Raw genomic sequence first — 21,293 nt, 5'->3', positions numbered from 1 at the left:
TTTGAGCCAACTTTTTTACCGATGAGCATGAGCAGTACTTGAGCGGAGCGTCCTCTTGGGCCGTGAGTGGTTGAGCGGAGCACACACGCTTGGAGCGGGTTATTGAGTGTCACACCGCTCCGCTTCGCTCACATGCTCTGGCGTGCCATGTATGTGTGTCAGTAGAGCCGCACCATTCGATAACTCACTGGTGCTACACATGCAGACTATATATTTACTTATTAATCACAGCCTTTTGTGATTCACAAAGCTATTGCATGTCTTCAATTGAAAATGCACACGTCATATTAACTACTTTAATGGTTCTTTTATGACATTTTTGGAGCTTGACGGTAATGACCCTGACTAACAAATAGTATTGGATTTGGATCGGGCTTGTCAGACCGAGACCAAATTCATCTAAAAACGTCAGTATCGAAGCCGGTACCAATCCGGATATCGGATCGGTGCACCTCTAAAAATCATTTGGTTCTGTTATTTTATAAAAAGAAAAAGGAAAAAAAGAGGAACCTGTTCTGAATAAGAACAACCAATTCTCAACCCTAATAAATGTAGACATCACAACATCCCTCTATTCATTAGAACATTTTCCCTGTTGCTGAGCAAAAACTAGAGCACAGATGTGACAGTGAGCGCTCAGAATTTAGGCCAGTTTAAAAATATGCCACTGTCCGTGTGAGAGCTCTTTTTTTTTTTTTTTTTGGTCTCTTTCTATGCTCTTCTGTCTCTCTCTCTATCTGTGCTGTGGACTTCCTTTCCCTCTATTGCTCAGTCTTATTAATTATCTGTCTGTTTCTTTATTTACATTTTTTATCTGTCTCCGTTTATGTGCATCTGTGCAGTGTGCACTGCACTCACACAGCTTGTCTCTCCATTCAGGTGGTCAGTAAGCTGGTGCAAATTCGTGAATACATCGGGAAGGCCACATCCATGAGAGACGACCTGGTGGAAAAAAATGATGTGCCTGCAAACGTGGAACGTCTCTGTGTCCTCATCAGTCACCTGAAAGAACAGGAGAAGTCCTACCTGCGTTTTCTTCAAAAGATGCTGGTCAGTATTTGTCTTCCAGGTCTATCAGAAATTGTTGTTTTTATTTGTCATTTGAATGACTTTTATTGCCAAATGCGATTTATGAGATTGTAAAATTGTTTTAGGTTTTATGAATTGTTGTGACATTTGTTAAATTATTCAGATTACTGTACTATAGGCTTTTAATGGCTGACAGTATTGTAATTATGTAACATAGTTAACAAATCACCTGTTCCATTCCGTGGTTCTTCAGCATTCTGTTTTAAACATGAATTCATTCTGTGATACTTTGCTTTTTTTAAGTAACTGCTTTCCCTCTAATGTAAAGGCTTTTTTCTTTTGTGAATTATCAGTGTGTGATCAGCACACTGCAACACTGTTCAGGGACCTGCATCCTCTTGCTAAATATCCATAGTTATTTTCGGAGATTGCTCAAAACTGCTCCACAGTCTGTCAGAAACCTGAATCATACCTCAGTTAAGCAGTGTGAGGCTTTGTTCTTAGTTTAACATGCTTGTTTAATGTAGAACCCAAAACTAGGGCAATATGTCGTCTCTTCCCCTCAGCGTGCTCTTCAGTGTGACCTTGCTTGCAGTAACTTAGTTTTGAGTGTAAAACACAGAGACAACCTCTTAATTGTATTGAACTTTTGCCTTTTCCTGATTCAGTTTAAATTTCGAAATAATGCAAATACAGTAGTAACTGCATTTTCTTTCTAAGCATCTTGCTTGAACATTGTTTATATTATTAGCTTAGTATTTGCCCTCAACCCATAATTAGCAGCAAGTGCCTGAAACGTGTACATCAACATTGGGTCTGCTCTGTGCCCTGCTCCTCCTGCGCTCCACAGGCTAGGGAAAATGAGGATGAGGATGATGATGAAGGTGCCATGGTGGACTCTGCAGTGGGTTCAGGCTCGGTGGCTGAGAGCACATCTCTGAACCTGGAGCCGCACTCAGAAGCCTCCAGTGCCACTGTGAGTACTCACAAAGGGCCCCTCTCTCCTATTGGTGCCTGACCTGAGCATAGATTAGGGTGTAACAGGCATGCAAGGTGAAATCTACTGCTCATACCTTGAAAGCAGTTTCCTTGTAAAAAAAAAAAAAATGTTTTCTTTGTTATTTTGCCTAGGCATGTATTTTTATTTTTTTTTTACTATAGATTATCTTTGAATGTACTGAAAGATGTTTTTGAGATTTACCATTTTTCTATTTTTTTTTTAAGGATTTTTGAGTATGAAGTAATCAGCAATTGTCCCATTTATGTGTAAAATCAATGCTGAACATTTAGCATTTTATATTGTATGTACAATTGTTTATGATATGTGATGACACTTTAGCTGTGTGTCATATTAATCTGTGTTGTGTAGAGTTATGGCAGATTTCTGGGAGAAATTAAATGCTGACTGGATGCCGTGAAACTGCTGAATGATGACATTTGAAGTTTATGCAGCTCAGCGGGTTCTGCTTGTTATGCTGTACTTTTCCTTTTCCTTTTTGCTTTTCCTTTTTTATACTTTAGTAGTTAAGAGTTGGTCTCATTCTAAGATGCTTACTGGCTAATCATGTTTTGCAAGTAGCTAACAGTCAAATAACAGGGTCAGAAACATAAGTGTACTTTGTACTATAGAGTTTATTTGGATTATCTTGGAGTCTAGAAATTTGAGAACAGCTGAATCTGATGTGTGACTACATGCTTAATTAGTCTTAAATTGTATTGTGCCACGTTGCCACCAGTAATGTGTCTCTATGCCAACCTGCAATCTCTGTTAGTTGTTGCTATTGCATAGTTCCAGGTTGATACCATATTCTAATGAATAATCTATCTCTCTCATTTTTACTCAGGGCCACGGAGTGCATGGAGACCAGAAAGAGGAGCTAGAGAACATGCGCAAACAACATGACCTGCTGAAGAAAATGCTGGAACAGCAGGAGCAGCTCAGAGCACTACAAGGCCATCAGGCTGCACTACTTGCCATGCAGCAAAGTGCTGAACAAGCCATAGCTGTGATGGATGACACTGGTGAGGGAAACGTGTACTTGTTTCATTCTTGAGTCTTGACGTTTGTATTATTTCTTATACATTGTACTTGTGTGTTTGTGTGTGTGTTTCAGTTGTTACAGAGACTACAGGAAGTGTTTCTGGCAGGAGTATTACCTCAGAGCTCAATGATGAACTCAACGATCTTATCCAGCGCTTCCATAACCAACTGCATGATTCTCAGGTATATGCACACAGACCTAATCAATCAGCTCAGTGGTTTAACCTCTTTTTATTAGGGCTGTCAATCTAACACGTTTGTTCAGTACAATTATTTTATTTAATTATTTAAAATACAAATAATTAATTGAAGAGAAAGCCCCCAAATAATAATTATTCAATACATAATGACTAAATTATATTTAAGTTATTATAAATGTAATGTACATAATAAATATATTAATTCAGATCATTAAAATACATAACATTATTGTGGCAGATGAGTAAAGGATTGATCAGGCAATATATTGTTTTTTTTCCATATCATTAAACATAAGCCTATCATTTGCCTACTGCACACAGCAGTCCATTAAGCAAATGAATTTTTCAATCTCCCTGAGGTAGATTTATTATAAGGGCTTTTATAAGGACGTCTACGTACTGTCACAAAGTCGCGTTTTCATCATCTGAAAGGTCCTGTGACTTATAGTCCGAAGCGACTTATTTACATTTTAAAGTAGCCTAAACAGAGTATTTTGCCTTTACAAAGTACTTTGTGTAACTAATTTAAATATTCTGTCCCATCATAACATTATTGTTCAAACCAACTCTAGACCACTGTGAAACGCAACTCCTCACATGCCCACAAAATGACATTTCATCACACTCGTATTAAAACCATTCAGTCAGTGAATCAGATAATTAGTGCATAGCAATGAGGTCGTATTCAGAAGTATTTACAGATAGACAGTCGCTTATGTTAATAAATGCATAGAAAACAACAGGCATATTGTTTTACTCACAGATTAAAAGCTGTTTATTTGTACAGCATAAAGTTACACATGTTATAAACAGATGTGGCGTATTTATCTTATATTTGTCATGAAACATAAACAGAATATGAAAAACTGTTACAAACGATTACTTGAATCAAATGCTACAGGTTATATCTAGGCCAAATACTGTACGATATGATGCTTAGATCCTGAGGTAATCTTCTTCATAGAGAGCTTCTAACATGTTGAAGGGAAGTGGGGCACCTGCTCCTGGGTCCTAATGCATGTGGAGTACTACCTCTATCAGTGCGAATCATATTCAGGTGCGACTTTATTTCAGAAAATACAGTACACATCACTTTGGTGGTGTCACGTCATTATCACAGAGCGTTGTGTCAAGAAATGTAGAAAAACACATCTTGAGATCCCTGCATTTGGAGTTGCGCTCCATCCAGCTGTGTATGAATGCAAGAACACGTCCTCATCAAGTGTGGTTTGCTGTCTGTACAGCTGCACATTGCCTTTACAGCTGGAGTTGCACTTACTGCCCTCTGCTGACTGGAACTCATGAAAACGTGAACGTGGTACTTTATGCTTGAATTGCTCTGATTGTAGGAATATTCCTTATTATGGTCCAGTGGAATTATTATGTCAATTTTAAGGTGTTATTTTTTATATAATTAATCACACTGAATTAACCCACATGTAAATTCTGTAATAAGGAATTTTATATTGTGACACACTAAAAAAAATCTAAATAATAGGTTTATATTTCTCTCTCTCTCAGTCTCTGTCAGTCCCAGACAACCGAAGACAGGCAGAATGTCTCTCTCTCTCCAGAGAGGTGTGCCGATCACGCACTAGCCATAATTCCCGGGGTCAGTTGCCATCCACTACCCCACTGACCACTGCATCAACCTCAGCTAGCACCAAATTGACCAAACTACAGGAGCTACAGGACAAAAAACAGACCATGGACAAGATCCTCCAGGAACTCCACTCTCTTAGAGATCAGACCCTCAACAACAACTCCTGTAAGGCCCCCTGCAGTGTCTAATACTTCCTCTAGTTTCCAGTTTAGTAAAAGACCAACTGTTCACTAACAAGGTCTTGTTATTTATAATTTTTGTTTGTTTGTTTGTTTTGCATTTAGGGATGCTGCAGTGTGAGTTTTTGATGGTTAGATTACCGTCTGAGAAAAAAATGGTGGTTAACCAGTTTTACGATTATTTGTAAATTTGCTTATCATGCAACAGCACTGAGGCAAAAAAGTCAAATCATATCACAATTTAACGTGTTTGTAGATGTGTTTCTTATGGATAAATGGATGCTAAGTGCAGTCCAATAATAAGACAACTGATGAAAAAAAAAAAAAAAGAAATAGGAGGTATATAAAAAGAGACGCAACAGTTTATTAAAGCAATCTGTTGTCTGTCAGACACCCACCATAAAAAATCTATAATGGACTTCATAAAAATACTATCCTCCAATCTGTCCACAACACTTCACAAATAAACCTGTGGACTATGCATAATAACAACAGGAACATTGCTTACAGCAGGCGATTTAAAATCTGATAATGACTAAAATTAACATTTATTGTTGAATGCGGTTAATTTGCGCACAAGCAATGCTTTAAATGATGATGGTTCAAGATTCCCAAAGTTTAGGCTACCACGCACACAGTAATTACTGCACAAGCAAATGCTCCGTGCACTGTCAGCATGCTTAAACAAAAATTTGCATCTCTCAAGTCATCCTTTTAAAAAGCACCACAGCTAAAAAACGATATAAAACTCACTAGTTTGTTGTTGGACGACAGCGGAACATCCTGTCCCTTTAGTATGGTGTGTTCTGTGGTGAAACGACCCGCCCCTCCCTCTCGTCATCGTCGCCCCACCTCTTAGGGCCATCCTTCAGCCGGGCTCACGACAGGAGTTGGGCAGGAGAGCGAGAAGAGGTGCATAGTTAATAAGCCTCGTTCTGACAGTGGTGGATGAAGCACACTTGATGTGAATAATGCTTCATCACCGCTGTCTTTAAAACGCAGAGTGCTCTTCTTCTCACGGAGCCGGCTTCAAAACTCCATATGTGCACTGGCATCCTCGCACGCCCAGGACCAAAGCAGTTACGGCTGAATTAGACGCGCCGCCGGACCCGCTCCTCGGACTCCCAGCACGAGTTAGATGTGTCTCCGGGGGAGAACCGCACACATCGCGGCCGACGGGCTAGAGGCCGGGCCGCCTTCCCCTCTCACCTGCCGCGGGCCTGGGAAGACAGATGCCAGATTCCCCCTTTATTTTGAACACAGTTCCACCTGGACACTTTATTTTCTCCTTTTATGAACATTTTATGTTTATTATTATGGACATTTTATTTTTATTATTATTTCTAATAAATGCCTCTCCGAGGCTTGACGCCACACCCACTGTGTCTGTCTCTTGCTCACCCACCACAGTACCTTTAAATTACTTCTGTGACTGTCTGTTTTACATCCATCGTTTTCAGTAACCCTCAGTCATTCAAATGCTCTCAAACAGCCTATTTAAGTTGCTTTTATTTGGATATGACTCTGATATGATGAGTCTGATAGATTGAATTTCTGTGTTTATATTTTGGAGTTTGTGTGTAGCCCCAGTTTCACGTGAATTGAAAGTTCAGTCCAACACACTTAGTCAAGCACCATGTGGACATTGTCCGTAACCATAGCAACAGCTGCTCTAACAACCCAGGCACAAACACAAAGGATAGGCTTACACCAAAAAGCTCTTTTATATGATATATTTATATATTATATACATTATATTTTTGCCACATGTAGATAAAACATTTCATGGTTTTTAACCATAGATTCTAAATTCTTACGGTTAAATTAACTCTTGACATTTTAATTACGGTTAATAGTGAAACTGTATACACATCCCTAATTGCATTAGATGCTCCTCTCAACAAGTACGGTTGTGTAAAATGTATCATTATGGACCTTGTCAGAGTAGACTCCATGGCAAATTTGATAGAGATCAAAACGAGGCTGTGAGGAATAGACGTACAGTGTGTTCAATGGGTTGTAATGTTGCGTACATTCGTATTTGGTGAAACTTTGAAAACATGTCTTTCCAAAAAAATTCTGGTGGACAAAAAAAAACTAAGAAAAGCATAGGTTGTGAAAATAAGACACGGCTTGGTACTTTAAGACCGTGTGACCTTTTGAGTTGACTGTACATCTGTCCATCACAACCTTATTTTTTTATCCCAGGCAAATCAGTTATGGTGTCTTCCCTGAATGGTCCATTTGTTTAATAAATTATGTTTGTGTTTTTCAGGTCAGGGTGTCAGTCAACGTGTTGTGCGCGTGGGTGCGGCCGAGCGCCCCTCAGTTTTGGGTAGAGAGGGGAATAGGCCACGTCCAGTCCAGTCTTCCTCTCACACACAGATGGATGATAACAGCCACCCTGCTGACAAGCTCAGGTCTCTCTTTTCTGTCCTCTATCCTAAAGCTTTAACGCATGTAGTGAAGGTATGTCATTTGTTACTTGTCTGTAGTGCTGCACTGTGTTTGATATCCAGGGTCCTATTTTAAGAGCACTAAGCACAGTGCAGTGCTGCAAGTCATAAGCACAATGTCAGTGGAGATGGCCATGAAGTTTTGGTATTTTCATGCAAGCCTAGTCTAGGTGCAACTGGGTTTGGCGAAATCACACACGCAACGTGCCAATGGGCTGGGTCAAGTGCAATTTAATTCTGAGGTTCTTCTCCTGTTTATTGCACTGTCTACATCCTATTTTATAGTCCATTCTCTCAGGCACCAGCAATATAAACAAAAACAGTACATTTAGTTGTTGGAAGTTGGTAGTGTAAATGGACTGAATGCAATCATTTAGAAGAATAGAAATATGGACACTCCTTTTATACAGTATGCTTAGAAAATATTATTCTCGTCAGAATTTGGACGTAGGCGCCGTTATATTATAGGGAATGTAAGTATTAATAGTTTTCATCTATTGAGACACATATCATGGCTAGTATTACGATTAAGAGTGATTGAATTGGCATGGAATTCACTTCTACCGAATTCAAAATTAATTTATTGAAACACAAAAATTTAACCAAAAATATTTCTAAATTCCAATAACACATCAAACGAAATGAAAATAGAATCAAACAAAATGGTCAAAAAAACGTATTCCAAAAACAAATATTTTATTTTACTTCTCTCTGGCACCTTTTGCAGTGACTTCAGACAAATCACTCTTTGACAAATAGGTGGAAAAATAGTAATACAAACAATACAATTGTAAATATAAACATAATAATAATTGAAAAATAAATAGTTTAAATAGTTCATTGTAAATAGTTTAACAAAAATCTCATACATTTTTGTTTAAAAAAAAAAAAAAACCGGCTGAAACTGATTGTTAGGGAAATAATTTGATGTTCCACTATATTTTAAGAGTTTGGACATGATGTTTATTACCACCTGCTGGTGGAATCTCCAAACTGCAAATGCAGAAACTGAGTTTGGACTTGGTGCTGAAAACAGATGTTTTGAAAAATCTTAGGACAATGACCTATTTCTCAGAAAAATAGCAAATTGCGCTTTGTGCTACTTCATTACCATAAAATACACTGACAGTTTGCGCGCATACACCCACAATAGCGCAAACACTCCCACCCACGCCCAACTGTGCTTTGCGCTGGCACAAAAGTTGCACTTAGAATTAGTGCTCTCATGAAGATGGAATAAGACGTAGGGCATGGTTGTTGCGTGTAGTGCTGTGCTTTGTGCACTCGAGAAAATAGAGCCCCTTTTTTGTCTTTCCCAACAGGAAGCTGAAGGAGGTGCACAAGCGTTTAAATGAACTGAGAGAGCTCGTTCAGTATTATGAGCAGACGTCAGACATGGTGGTGGATACAGTCAACGAGAATGTGAAGGAGGATGATGAGGAGACTGAGGATGGATCGCTTTTCGAGGCCATGTTTGATTCAGAGCAGGAGAACCGTGAACCTGTCACCAATATCAGGTACCAGAGGAATTTGTGTTTGAAGGAAAATGAGTCATTTCAATCCTGAAATAAAGTTTGCTTCTCTGTTGTACTGCAAATAACCGCAGAGTCTCATTGTGGAGTTTCTCATTTGGCTAATCTTAGGTCAGGCGTCACTCCAAAACTCTTGTCAGTCACATTTTAGGGTGGGTGAACCAATCTTGGGTAATGCCTTGCAGTTTTTCATGCAAAGGGTCATTTAAGTGCACATGGTGACGACTATGTATTTTGGAGAATATTTAAGTATTTCCTTCCTGGACTGGTTTTTGCTGTAACTTGCAAAGAACTGGCTGTTATTAAATTGAGTTGTATGTATTTGTGTTTTCAGAAATCCAGCCCAACCTCAGACTCCAGGCAACTGGATGGACATGAACAGTCTGACGAAGGCTCACAGCGCCTCCAGTAACAGAGATGGACGACTGAACACAGAGTGTGAGATCAATAACCGTTCAGCAACAAACCTCCGCAGTCTCAACGTCCCCTCTGTCATAGGTCAGACCTCTTTCACATCCAGAAATATTCTGTGTTGTACTACTACTTTTATCTAAGCTTGATTTTGAAATGGTCTAGTCATTACTTTGACCACAAGGGATCAACACCTTAATGTCAACAAGAAAATGTTTTTATATTCCATTTTACTAATAGAAACGGATATTCAGCAGCGAAGAAATTTAGAAAAGGACTTGATTTTATTCTTCGGGAATTGATTAGATTGTGAAAACATTTTCTCTTTATGATAGATAGTTGGAGCGGAGGGGTTGAAAAATAAGAGGGCTTGAAGAGGGAAAGTTGAAGACTAATGTACATCGATTAATAGTTCACAATAAGACCAGGAATGTGTTTTTAAATGAGGTCAATTTAGATTTCATGTTCACTTAAAACAGTGTGCTTCTCTCCGCACAGTTTGCTATCAAATCCTCAAATTATTTGACTGCTATCTGTTTCTTTCTTTTATTTGCATTGCTTTCACTGCAGAATGCCAGTACAACCAGGACAGGCCTTACGATGGCGTTAAGGATGAGGAGGATGATGATGATGAGGCACTAGAGGAGGAGGATGGGGCGAGAGGAGGAAGCAGAGACAGTGATGGTTCAGGGTCAAGTCGAAGAAGCAGTTTTGGGGGTGACACAGATTATGCTCAAAAGGTTCAGCGTCTTCAAACAGCCAAACAGAAACTCAGACAGCTGCAAGAACTGGTTGCTATGGTGCAGGTGAGTGTCTGGTCAGCTCGTGACTTGAATACATTGAAAGGTTCTGGTTATTCTTGAAGCAAATGTAGTATAAGGGAAGCTACTATATATAAATGGCTCTTGTTGACCTGATATGATTTTCTTCTGTCTGTTAATGTTAATTTAGAGTGATGATACAGATGGTACTACAGCTAACGAGGATGAGGGTTTGAAGCAACAACCCAATAACATCCGAGCAACAGCTCCAGAAGCCCAGAGGGACCTTACCCTCTCTGACAAGGCCAGGTTAGTATGTGCTTGTGAGCGTTTGCAAAGTCTTGTGTGCTTGTGCTTTCAGTTCACATTGTGTTTTGTGTGAAAATTGTTTTATTGGATGTAGCATGTTTCTTTTAAGATATTTATTTAAAAATTTGCATGTAACACTACATGTTTGTTTAATGTTTGTGTTTCAGAGAGAAATTGTATGAGGAGAAACTCAAGCAGCAACAGCAGGAACTGAAGCAGCTTCATGAAGAGCGGCAGAGACTAATGGAGATTCAAGGCAAGATACAGGACTTACAGTGGGCTTGCCCTGACCTCCAGGTACTCTTCACATATACACAAATAAACACTTATGTGACTTTTAATAGGCTGCCTTTCACACACACAGAACATCTGTGCAGCTGCTGAGATTAGTTAATTTTTTTAATGATTTGTGACTTCTCTTGCTAGTCGTCTGTAAGCAGCAATGCCAGCAGTCAAATGATAAGGAAGATTCCTGCAGCAGCCTCAACTCCTGCTCCTGTACCAGTACACTCCTCTTCCTCAGCTAAAGCCAATACTAGTGGACTCAAACCCACCACTGATCCTCCCCCTGTCACTGTCACTGATAATGAGGTGATTGAATGTGGAATTAAGTTGAGCATTTTGTTTCGAATACAACTTAGGGGTTGTATGGGTTTGTGTTGCAAAGGTTAAAGCAGGCCTGTTGCGATTACCAAATCCCCTGATCATGGTTAGTTGATCTAACTGCTTTTTTTTTTTTAGATAACCGCAATTATTGTGCACTTCGTGCAGTGACACTAAGTAGGAGATGCCCGTTTTCTCTTTCGTGTGCATGTGAAACATGTGCAAGTGGAAGATTTTGTACACACATCATTTACTATTGCATAATATAAACATAATATAGTATAACAGCTATTCAGGTTGTCTGGGTTCCAAAAACAACTGTGTAAAGTCCTGTTCACACCAAGTCCATTTTTTCTGTGCAGTTGTTCGTTCTGTACAAGCTTTTGAACGGCAACAATGCATTCCTATGGCGCTATTGACATCGGGTCCGACAAATCGGCCACCGACAATCCAGAGGTTTTTTTAAGGAGTGTGGTCAGATTTATTTATTTTTTTCTCCGGACTGCAATGAAAACTGACTGACCAATAAGATAAGAGCTTTTTTTCATTTTTCCAGAGTCACTGCAGCTGCTCAATCCAGCGGATTGGTGGCGCAAATCAACTAGCAAACACTAGCATTGAACGTGCAGCTGATACACGCCTTCGAAAATGATATACTAAAAAATAAATAGTTGCAGTTCAAACATAAATCCGGTCTGTTTTTGAAAGTCTGTTTTAGTCTTAATGTACATTATTTAATATGTAGCCTTTATTACTGTGCTTGTTATATACTCATGGCATTAAAAATAGTAGCAACTAGCAAGGTTTGGCAATTTGTTTGCACTAAACTTGAAGTAAAATCACATTAAAAGACTCTTTAAATGCATTATTTTCTGTAAACAAATTGCAGAACCACACTGCTATTTTTATTGCTAGGATAATAAAGTGTTGCAATAATTTAAAAAAAGAAAAGACTGAGCCAGTGTTTACTTGCATAATATAAAAAATTATATATATGTCATATTTGATAATATACCTGTTATTCTTAACGTACATTATTCCACTTCTATTTAAATCACTTTAACTTGTGTTATATTATCCAGGCATTATAAAAAGAGAAGTTGGCTTCGGGAGTCTGTTTGGAATATACTCGTAGCAAAATACATGTGCAAATATATATCCAACAGCACTCTTTACTCATCTTGCTCGCATAAAAAGCACTGATTATATACTCCTCAACATGCATCAACACCCTGGAAAGAACATAATGAAACAGTTATGCCAAATTAGGTAAATAAATGCTTTAACAGCATTCAATATATATAATTTAATATATATATCTCTTAACAGCTGAAGGTCCGGGCAAGAGACTGGTATAAATATTTATAGAATAGCAACAGTGCTGCCTACTGTACAGGGGTGAAATAGTTTTTCGTTTCCTTTTTTTACGGACTCGGTGTGAATAGACCTTCCATCAGAGGATCGTCTTGCAAAATCGTCACAGATTTGGTGTGAACAGGCCTTAAATGTAAATGGCCCAAGACAAAAGTTGACCAAAAAGAGAGACATATTTTAAGTATTTGGAAATATTTTATTTAAAATATACATTTTTTTTTGTCATACTTTTTCTTTGAAGCCTTAAAGGAAATTGCATATCCCTATTTTATCATTGGATTCCATGTTAAATATAATTAAATGACTTCTTAAGGTGTATGAAGCATATACACCTAGTTAAAGGGATAGTTCAACCAAAAATTTTAATTCTCTCACCGTTTACTCACTCTCATGCCATTCCAGATGTGTATGACTTTCTTTCTTCTGCAGATCACAAACAAAGATATTTAGAACAATATGTCCACTCTGTAGGTTCATACAATGCAAACAAATGGTGGCTTTGAAGGTCCAAAAGCATATAAAGGCAAAATAAAGTAATCCATATGACTTCATTGGTTAAATCCATGTCTTCTGAAGTAATATGATAGGTGTGGGCATAAACAGATCAATATTTAAGTCCTTTTTTTAATATAAATCTCCACTTTCACATTCTTCTTTTGTTTTTGGCAATTCACATTCTTCGTTCATATCACCACCTACTGGGCAGGGAGGAGAATTTATAGTAAAAAAACTACTTAAATATTGTTCTGTTTCTCACCAACACCTATCATATCACTTCTGAAGATATGGATTAAACCACTGGAATCGTATGGATTACTTTTATGTTTCCTTTATGTGTTTTTTGGTGCTGCAAAGTTCTTGCCACCATTCACTTGCACTGAATGGATCAACAGAATTGAAATATGCTTCAAAAGGTCTTTGTGATCAGCAGAAGAAAGAAAGTCATACATATCTGGAATGGCATGAGGGTGAGTAAATGATGAGAGCATTTTCATTTTTGGGTGAACCATCCCTTGAAGTATGACAATTTGTATGACAATTAATTGTCAAAATCTTGAAAACTCTAAAACAGACTATTTGACAATTAATCATCAGCCAAATTTTATAATCGTGACAGCCCTAAGTTAAAGGCACTCTGTCTTTTCTGTGTGTTTGTGTGTATCAGCTGTGGTCAGAGATGCGAAGGCACCAGATGTTGCGTGAGGAGTTGAAACAGAGGCGAAAACATTTGGAGAGTCTGATGGCTGAACAGCAGAGGAGAAGCACATTCAATGACTCTCCATTTAGGAGTGACACCCACAATACTCAGTCCTACAGTCGTGATGAGAGGTAACACACGGCCTCTCATCACAATTCACGCTTGATCTAAGTGTCTCAAATTGAGTTTTCATTAATCTCTTGAGCTGTGAGGATTGAAATTCATCTTACAATGTTAATCTCTCAGAACCGTAGCTACCTGGGGTGGTTCAAACCAGTGTCACCTTGGTGATGAAAGCGATTGCTCCTCTGAGATGGGGGCTGAGGAAGATGATGATGAAGATGAGCGTGATGAGGGAGAGGAGTCCAGTTCCACTGATGAACTGCAAGCTTGCTCTACCAGAAAACAAGGCAACTTAACCAGGAACAATAGACACCCAGACGGGTACATTCACACTTGCAAACACACTACAATTTGTTTAGGGATCAGATCACTCCAGGATCAGTAACCCTGTGTTTTCAATTTCAATTTCTTTTGTGTAGTCCGAAGGGTCACAGGGAGGTTAATAGGAGTCCTCCCCCCTGTGAATCCAGAATTCACCCTAATCAGCAGCAGCAGCAACAGGATGACAGAAGGAGTTGCAGCAGAACCAGGCGTCAGGAGAACCTGCGGTGGGCAGCAGATCTGTCTCTCTCTGAGGGTACTGCACCAGCACACTGGCAGGAACAGATCACACACCTTCAGAAACAACTCGACTTCAGCACTACCATGTGCCAAACTCTGCTACAGGACCAGCAGGTCAGAGAACACATGCCATTGTATTTACTCTTTCGCTTTCTATATCTTTATCTTTCTCACTAACAATTGTCTTCCCTCTCTTGTCTCTAGACTCTTTCATACATGCTGCAGACTCTTCTGACAGGCCCCTGTGGTGTCATTCCCAGTAATGTGACATCTCCTCAAGTTCCTCTCATCATGCACCAGCTAAACCAGTGTTACACACAGCTAGCTTGGCAGCAGAACAATGTCAATCGGTGCTTATCGTATTTCCGGTCTTTAGTATTTCCAGAAAATATTAATTAGAAGTCTGATGTTAAGTATGGAGAATAAGTTATTTAATATAGATGGCTCAAAAATGCTTGAATTTCACAATGAGTTATCTGTTTTCATTTTTCACAGCTTTTAAAATGTGATCCTTTTTGTGGCAGGTTAAAACAAGCTCTGAATGACCTGTTACGGCAACAGCAGCAGAATCAGTCATTGTCAGGTCAACAGCAGCATCAGAATGTTGTACATGCTTCTGTGCCTCACTCTCTGTTTTTAAACTACCCAACTGTTAATACACTCAACATGCCTGGACTCCCAAACTTATCTCCTTTCCCTACTGGTAAGTAGTTTTCAGTTTGTGACTAGATCAGGGCCCTGAAATTCACTCTTGAAGTAATCTGTTAACTTTTCTCTTATTTGTTCATTCGGCTCTCTCTTTAGGCTTCAATTTCAGTCCTATATTTCCCTCCTCGGTAGGAGAATTCCAGTACAACCAGGCCAATTCTGATCAACAGCATGATGCAAACACATCCCTTAAAACAGAGTACATGAGTTTTCCTCCTCCACTACAGAGATCGCCACCCAACAACACTGAGAAACGGTACTAATGTGTTTTAGTATTTGAATTGGAACAACATCTAGAATACTTGATATAAATCTGTGTCAAAAGTCCTGTGGTAGTATGAATATGATAATCTATATGTCTTCAAATGATCTTAGCAGAAGTATACATTTTTGTCAGCAAAAATTTAAAAACTATTAATAAAAAAAAAAAAAGTTTAAATATTTTGAATGAATTATGGATGCACCGATCCCACTATTTCTTTCACTATTCCGATACCCAGTATAGAGTACCGATCCGATACCAATGCACTTATTTTCTTGATCAGTTCAGAATATCTGTACCTCACTGTGTGGAACTGATTGTGATTACTTTGTTTGAAGAAACACAAACATCTGACTACACAAAAACAAATGTGTAGCCTATGCCTAAAACTTAATAGTAATAGTTAACTAGACTAATGGATATTATGCAGCAGCGAAATAAACATTCAGTAATTATTTAGTTATTATTTTTATCATTCACACATCTTAATTTTTATTAACAGATTTGTATAAAATCTAAATATAGAAGTGTATACCATTTGTGAAAAGAAAGAAAAAAATCAAAGTGAAAATGTGTGGTGTAAACTGATCGTAATTTGATGATTTAATGCACTTTAGTGTGTTAAGGCACCTTAAATGTTGGTTAGTAAATTGCTCACTTAAAAGTTAACTGAATGACCTGGTTAAAAATTGACCAAAACTAATACCAAATGTACTTTTCACTGCTAAATTTAACGAAGATAAATCAAATGCAGATGTTTTGTGTTTTCCTCTCTTTACAGGTTTCAGTCTGATACTGTGACAGATCCTCTTAACTCGAGCTGGTTAAACTCCTCTTTGAATCACTCTAATCAGAGACCCACGCTCACCTCAGACCATCCCAGTCAGATGGAGCAGGACTCTCCCTCCTCATCTCCCATCCCTCACCCTTCCACCTCCCGGGATCGCTCCTATATTCCTGAATCCCAGGAGTCTCTGAGCAGCCTGCCAGACAGGGCAGACCCCACCACTGTCACCAAGACGTTCAGAGCAGGACGCAAAGCTGCGGCACAGGCCAGCCTGGCCTCTAGAGATAAGACCCCCAACACAAAGAGCCGCCGCAAGAGAGGCAGGGGACAGAAAAAAACAGGTGAGTCTGAATTTAGACCAAACCTTGCCAACCAAGCAAAACATATCTCATTCACTTCATTATTTGGGTTTACAGAAGCTTTGTTTAATATTGCCTCCCATGTACAGTATGTAAAGTATTTTCTTGAAAAGGCAATTATTCAAGTCACCCGATTAAATCAAATTATGTTAATTTGCTGTTTGCTGTGTTTTTTCCCCCTTACAGCAGCTTTGGAGAGTGACAGTGTTTCAAGTGATGCTCACTTTGATCAGGACAGAGAGTGCTCTTCTCAGGTCAAACACAAAGATCTCAACCAGGGTCTACTAGACAAACTCACACAGGAGAAACTGGATAGCAAAACTAAGAACAGCAAGCCACATGACATCTCTTCTGGTACAACTCTTCATGATGCTACAAATAATAGAATAATACGTACATCACCATAGTCCACAATGCATAAACATGCAGCAAAATGATGGCTCAGACACTTTATTTTATTTTTTATTTTTTTGGGTGGGGGGGAGTATTCAGATTTTTGCAACAGTAAAACATGTACACCAACCTCTCCCCTGGTTAGTTTATCATACATATGAGCATCATAGCCAGATGCACCAACTAAAAGAGTTCATTATTATTTAATTGCTGACTAACAACATCAACTCTTAGGTTTAATCAGAGGACATTAGCTAAGTTGACAGAGGTGCAGTAAAAATAACAATTTCCTCTCCTTAACAGTCTTGTTATGCAGTTTGAACTTTCTGCTTCAGGTAGAAAAGCATCTGGCAGAACAGGATAGCAAGACAAGCAACTTTTTTCCATTGTCATTTAATTTGGACATCACACATCTTATGGTCTCTGTGTCCTCGTATTGTTTTATATTTTTACAGCACTAATTTCATTTTAATTTCTGTGGTCACATTTCATTTTGGCTTTTGTTCTTGGTTTCTTCACAGCATATGCTTGGAGAACACCTTTTCTCTCTAACAGAATTGCATGCACTGAAGTCCCAGGTAACTCCCAAGTTTGCCACCTGTTTGACCTGCTATCTGCTTGTTAACTGCCTCTTTCTTTGCCTGAATGTCTCTTTTTCTCTCCATTTCTTTCCTAAACATTCACCACATATGAAGAAATCTAGATCTGAGCCAGGCAAATTTTATTTTTTTTTACATGGAGGCAAATAATCTTACATCCAAATGTAAATGCATTCATATACTGTAGATGCAAATTTTCTGATTAAAAGTACATTATGGACAGGTATTGATATCTCAATCAAGAACAATGTTAAAGATAAATAGAAAATTAAACATACATGGAAACAGCAAAATCGAATTTCAGCATGTAGAGAGCTTTTGGGTGAGGTGGGGAAGAATCTACTGTATTTTGGCCTTTTGAAAGTTGAAGTCAGAGAGCTGTAAATCGGAGCATGGTTTTGTATTGACAGAGAAAACAATTTAGTTAAATTGGACTATATTGTATGAAGTTCAGAGCTTGAGCTCTGTTCAATTGTTAAACATTCCCCTGCCATGCTTATATTAGAATATCTGTGTTAATCTTCTCTCTCATTTTGCTTTGAATGTGTATATTTCTCTTCTCTAGATGCAAGCAGTGATTTCTCTCTCTTTGAGGCCCTGAGAGAGACCATCTACTCTGAGGTGGCTACTCTGATCTCTCAAAATGAGTCTCGCCCTCACTTCCTCATCGAGCTCTTCCATGAGCTTCAGCTGCTTAATACAGACTATCTGCGCCAGAGGGCGCTCTACTCACTACAGGTGGGTGGAGCACTCGATTCTGCACAGACTTCTGTGAACAGAGCTGAGATTACACTCCACTGAAAGTAAAAGCATTCTGATTAGTCAAAATATTTTAATTTAATTAACTTACAAAAGTTTGGAAATGTGTAGAACATTATGAATGACAAGTATTCCAATTCTGTGGAGAGCTGTGTCTGTAAAGGCCTAATTATTCTTTTAAATATTTTTAGAAATGTAAGTATTCCTACTATTTTAAAGGAGTTGTTCACCCAAAAAGCCATGTAAATTTTTTTCAAAATTGTCCCTTTGTATTCCATGCAAGAAAGTCATATGGGTTTGGAGCATGTTGAGGAAATAAAGACAGAATTTTCATTTTTGGGTGAACTATCCCTTTAATATCAAATAGTTATTATCTTTTTGTAACAATAGGTAGTTATATATATATATACATACACACACATACAAAACTGTGCAAAAGTTTTAGGCACTGGTGAAAAATGTTGCATAGTGAGGATGTCTTCAAAAATAATGACATAAATAGTTTTCATTGATCACTTAATGTCATACAAAGTCCAGTAAACAATAAAAAGCTAAATCGATATTCGGTGTGACCACCTTTGCCTTTAAAACAGCACCAATTCTCCTAGGTACACCTGGACACAGTTTTTCTTGGTTGTTGGCAGATAGGATGTTCCAAGCTTCTTAGAGGATTCACCACAGTTCTTCTATCTATTTAGGCTGTCTCAATTGCTTCTGTCTCTTTATGTAATCTCAGACTGGCACAATGTTCAGTGGGGGGCTTTGTTGGGGCCATGACATCTGTTGCAGGGCTCCCTGTTCTTCTATTCTAATCTTTTCTGTTTTGCAAAAGTAATGTATGTATCATATCTTATTGCTGGCCCTGATCACCAGGACATTGTAACGAGGCACCTGACAGAGAAGAGTGTAGCAGATGAGCAGGTGTCTTCTATGGGTCCAGCTGTGTGGGCCACAGGCTCCCAGTCTGAGCTCACACCAAGCGAAAGCCTGGCCACCAGCGACAATGTGAGACATTTGCTCTCTTTAACAACTCCCCCTATGTTTTTCATCTCATCTTAAATGATCACACAAGCTCATTTTGGTTGCTTCCATTGTCAGGATGCATCTGAGAAGAATGTAACGATTAAGTCAAGCTCTGGAGTGAAGAGAGCTGAGGACAGAGACTCGATGGACAACGAGAGCCTGCTGTCCACCTCCTCCAACCTCGAGCCATTTGCCAGTGATGACCTGGGTAAGAAAACAGCTGAATTGGACATACAGGCTTAATGAGTGCTAAACCACTTCATTGGAATGGTTGCTTACAATGATCACGCTTGCTTTGCTGGGCTGGAGCTTGGCTGAATCCTGGGATACCTTTATGTTCCTCCTCTCTCTATATCTCTTCGTCCTCACTTTCCTATCTGCTCCACTAGGTAACACAGTGATTCATTTAGATAAGGCCTTGGCCAGGATGAGGGAGTATGAGCGCATGAAGCTGAGGGCTGAGTATAACACAGATAACCCTGAGCACAGCCCTGGAGCTGCTTCTGCCGCCTCACCAATTACTCAAGGTACTGCTGTAATCACTCTCAATCCGAGATCGACCCCCACATTCAGTTACAAGGGCTTCTAATGATATTCCAGGTTATGTACAACCCTATGACTGCACGCAAACAGTGTACAACAACGGGTTGCCTGTTGATTACCATAGACATGAATTTTTACTCATCCCTCAGTGTGTACAGTATAAATATAAAGGAGGTGAAAGTTCTAAGTTTTTCTACCTAGAAAAATAATCCCACCTTTTAAAGGGGTGATTTTGGACAGCTTGAGTAAGCATTGAAAATAACTTGGAATATTCATTTAATCAGAGGTTCTTTTCATGATTGTGGGTATTTAAGTAATTAGCACTGGCTTAAGCTCTGCTTGCTTTAATGAAGCATATAATTAATTCTTGGGTTATATCATCTGAAGTTAGTCTACTTGTTCGTCGTAATGCATTTTCTATGTGTGTTTAGGTGCGGGACACTTGTCTGCAGACACGCATTGTCCTCAGATTGACACACAACAACTTGACAGACAGATCAAAGCCATCATGACAGAAGTTATTCCCTTCCTAAAGGTAAACTATTTTTCTCCTTAAATCTTCAAGTGCATAACACTCTACACCTTTGGGATAAAAGATCTGTCAAAGCTGCAGCTGACAGACAGGATGTCTTGCATATGTCCTTTTTCAGGAACATGTTGGGGAGGTGTGTTCACACCAGCTGCTCACATCTGTGAGACGCATGGTGCTCAAACTCACTCAGCAAAATGACGAGAGCAAAGAGTTTGTGCGCTTTTTCCACAGACAGCTGGGAGGCATCCTGGAGGTATCCCATTACCTATTACATTCAGAACCTTTCGAGATGCCTACCTAGCACATATTAATGTACCTGTAATTTTTTATTTTTTTATTTGTGTGTGTGTGTGTGTTTGTGTGTGTGTGTGTGCATACACAGGACTCCCTGAGTAAGTTTGTTGGGCGGACACTGCAGGACTGTGGTGAGGACCTGCTGGTAGAGATCTCTGAGATTCTCTTCAATGAACTCGCCTTCTTCAGACTGATGCAAGATTTAGACCAGAACACCTCCAAAAACAAACATAGAACCAAGAGACGCTCTGACCATACATCCCCAAAACACTCACTTCAGACTGAGGTAGGGATGAGTGATCAAACACTGTGTACAGTGATAATCTCGTCAATGAAATTACTGATGAAAATGTTGACAGTAGGTGTTTTGATTTTGTCAATTATAATGAAGATGAGACGATCAGGGGCCTGATGTATAAACGTTGCATACGCACAAATTGGCCATTAAAATGTGCGCACGCATCAGGATTAAAAATAAACTTGCCATAAATATGTGCACACCGTCTACACACTCTTGACTGCGTACACACTCTTTTACTGGTGTGTGTGAATTGGCGACTCCCACTGGCCAAGTAATGAACTGAAAAAACTCTGGTTTTTTTAACCCACATTTAGAATAAAAAAAATTATGGAGTTAAGCACTCGAATCAGAAG

General features: G+C 39.0%; 1 protein-coding gene across 7 annotated transcripts in view; it reads left to right on the top strand.

Annotated features, from left to right (window-relative positions):
* The window catches only part of LOC127444527 (pericentriolar material 1 protein-like), a 50,527-nt gene that overhangs the window by 16,810 nt on the left and 12,424 nt on the right, over window positions 1-21,293 (top strand). For 3 of the 7 annotated variants that reach the window (XM_051703932.1, XM_051703931.1, XM_051703930.1), the window contains exons 5-32: window positions 880-1,050; window positions 1,880-2,005; window positions 2,874-3,051; window positions 3,144-3,253; window positions 4,792-5,038; window positions 7,328-7,472; window positions 8,831-9,025; window positions 9,375-9,538; window positions 10,022-10,257; window positions 10,403-10,521; window positions 10,689-10,818; window positions 10,948-11,112; window positions 13,664-13,827; window positions 13,943-14,140; window positions 14,239-14,494; window positions 14,585-14,730; window positions 14,905-15,083; window positions 15,185-15,344; window positions 16,132-16,478; window positions 16,683-16,850; window positions 17,411-17,467; window positions 18,054-18,226; window positions 19,121-19,252; window positions 19,346-19,478; window positions 19,660-19,797; window positions 20,245-20,348; window positions 20,464-20,598; window positions 20,728-20,925. In XM_051703932.1, the coding sequence (XP_051559892.1) occupies window positions 880-1,050; window positions 1,880-2,005; window positions 2,874-3,051; window positions 3,144-3,253; window positions 4,792-5,038; window positions 7,328-7,472; window positions 8,831-9,025; window positions 9,375-9,538; window positions 10,022-10,257; window positions 10,403-10,521; window positions 10,689-10,818; window positions 10,948-11,112; window positions 13,664-13,827; window positions 13,943-14,140; window positions 14,239-14,494; window positions 14,585-14,730; window positions 14,905-15,083; window positions 15,185-15,344; window positions 16,132-16,478; window positions 16,683-16,850; window positions 17,411-17,467; window positions 18,054-18,226; window positions 19,121-19,252; window positions 19,346-19,478; window positions 19,660-19,797; window positions 20,245-20,348; window positions 20,464-20,598; window positions 20,728-20,925 (4,674 nt within the window). The remainder of the gene's footprint in view (window positions 1-879; window positions 1,051-1,879; window positions 2,006-2,873; window positions 3,052-3,143; window positions 3,254-4,791; window positions 5,039-7,327; window positions 7,473-8,830; window positions 9,026-9,374; window positions 9,539-10,021; window positions 10,258-10,402; window positions 10,522-10,688; window positions 10,819-10,947; window positions 11,113-13,663; window positions 13,828-13,942; window positions 14,141-14,238; window positions 14,495-14,584; window positions 14,731-14,904; window positions 15,084-15,184; window positions 15,345-16,131; window positions 16,479-16,682; window positions 16,851-17,410; window positions 17,468-18,053; window positions 18,227-19,120; window positions 19,253-19,345; window positions 19,479-19,659; window positions 19,798-20,244; window positions 20,349-20,463; window positions 20,599-20,727; window positions 20,926-21,293) is intronic. The other 4 variants (XM_051703933.1, XM_051703935.1, XM_051703934.1 and 1 more) reach the window with 4 other exon arrangements.

The sequence above is a fragment of the Myxocyprinus asiaticus genome, chromosome 8 (assembly GCF_019703515.2).
Source record: "Myxocyprinus asiaticus isolate MX2 ecotype Aquarium Trade chromosome 8, UBuf_Myxa_2, whole genome shotgun sequence".
NCBI classification, from domain to species: domain Eukaryota; kingdom Metazoa; phylum Chordata; class Actinopteri; order Cypriniformes; family Catostomidae; genus Myxocyprinus; species Myxocyprinus asiaticus.
The sequence above is the reverse complement of the archived record's forward strand: the minus strand, read 5'-3'. Positions and strand labels throughout refer to the sequence as shown.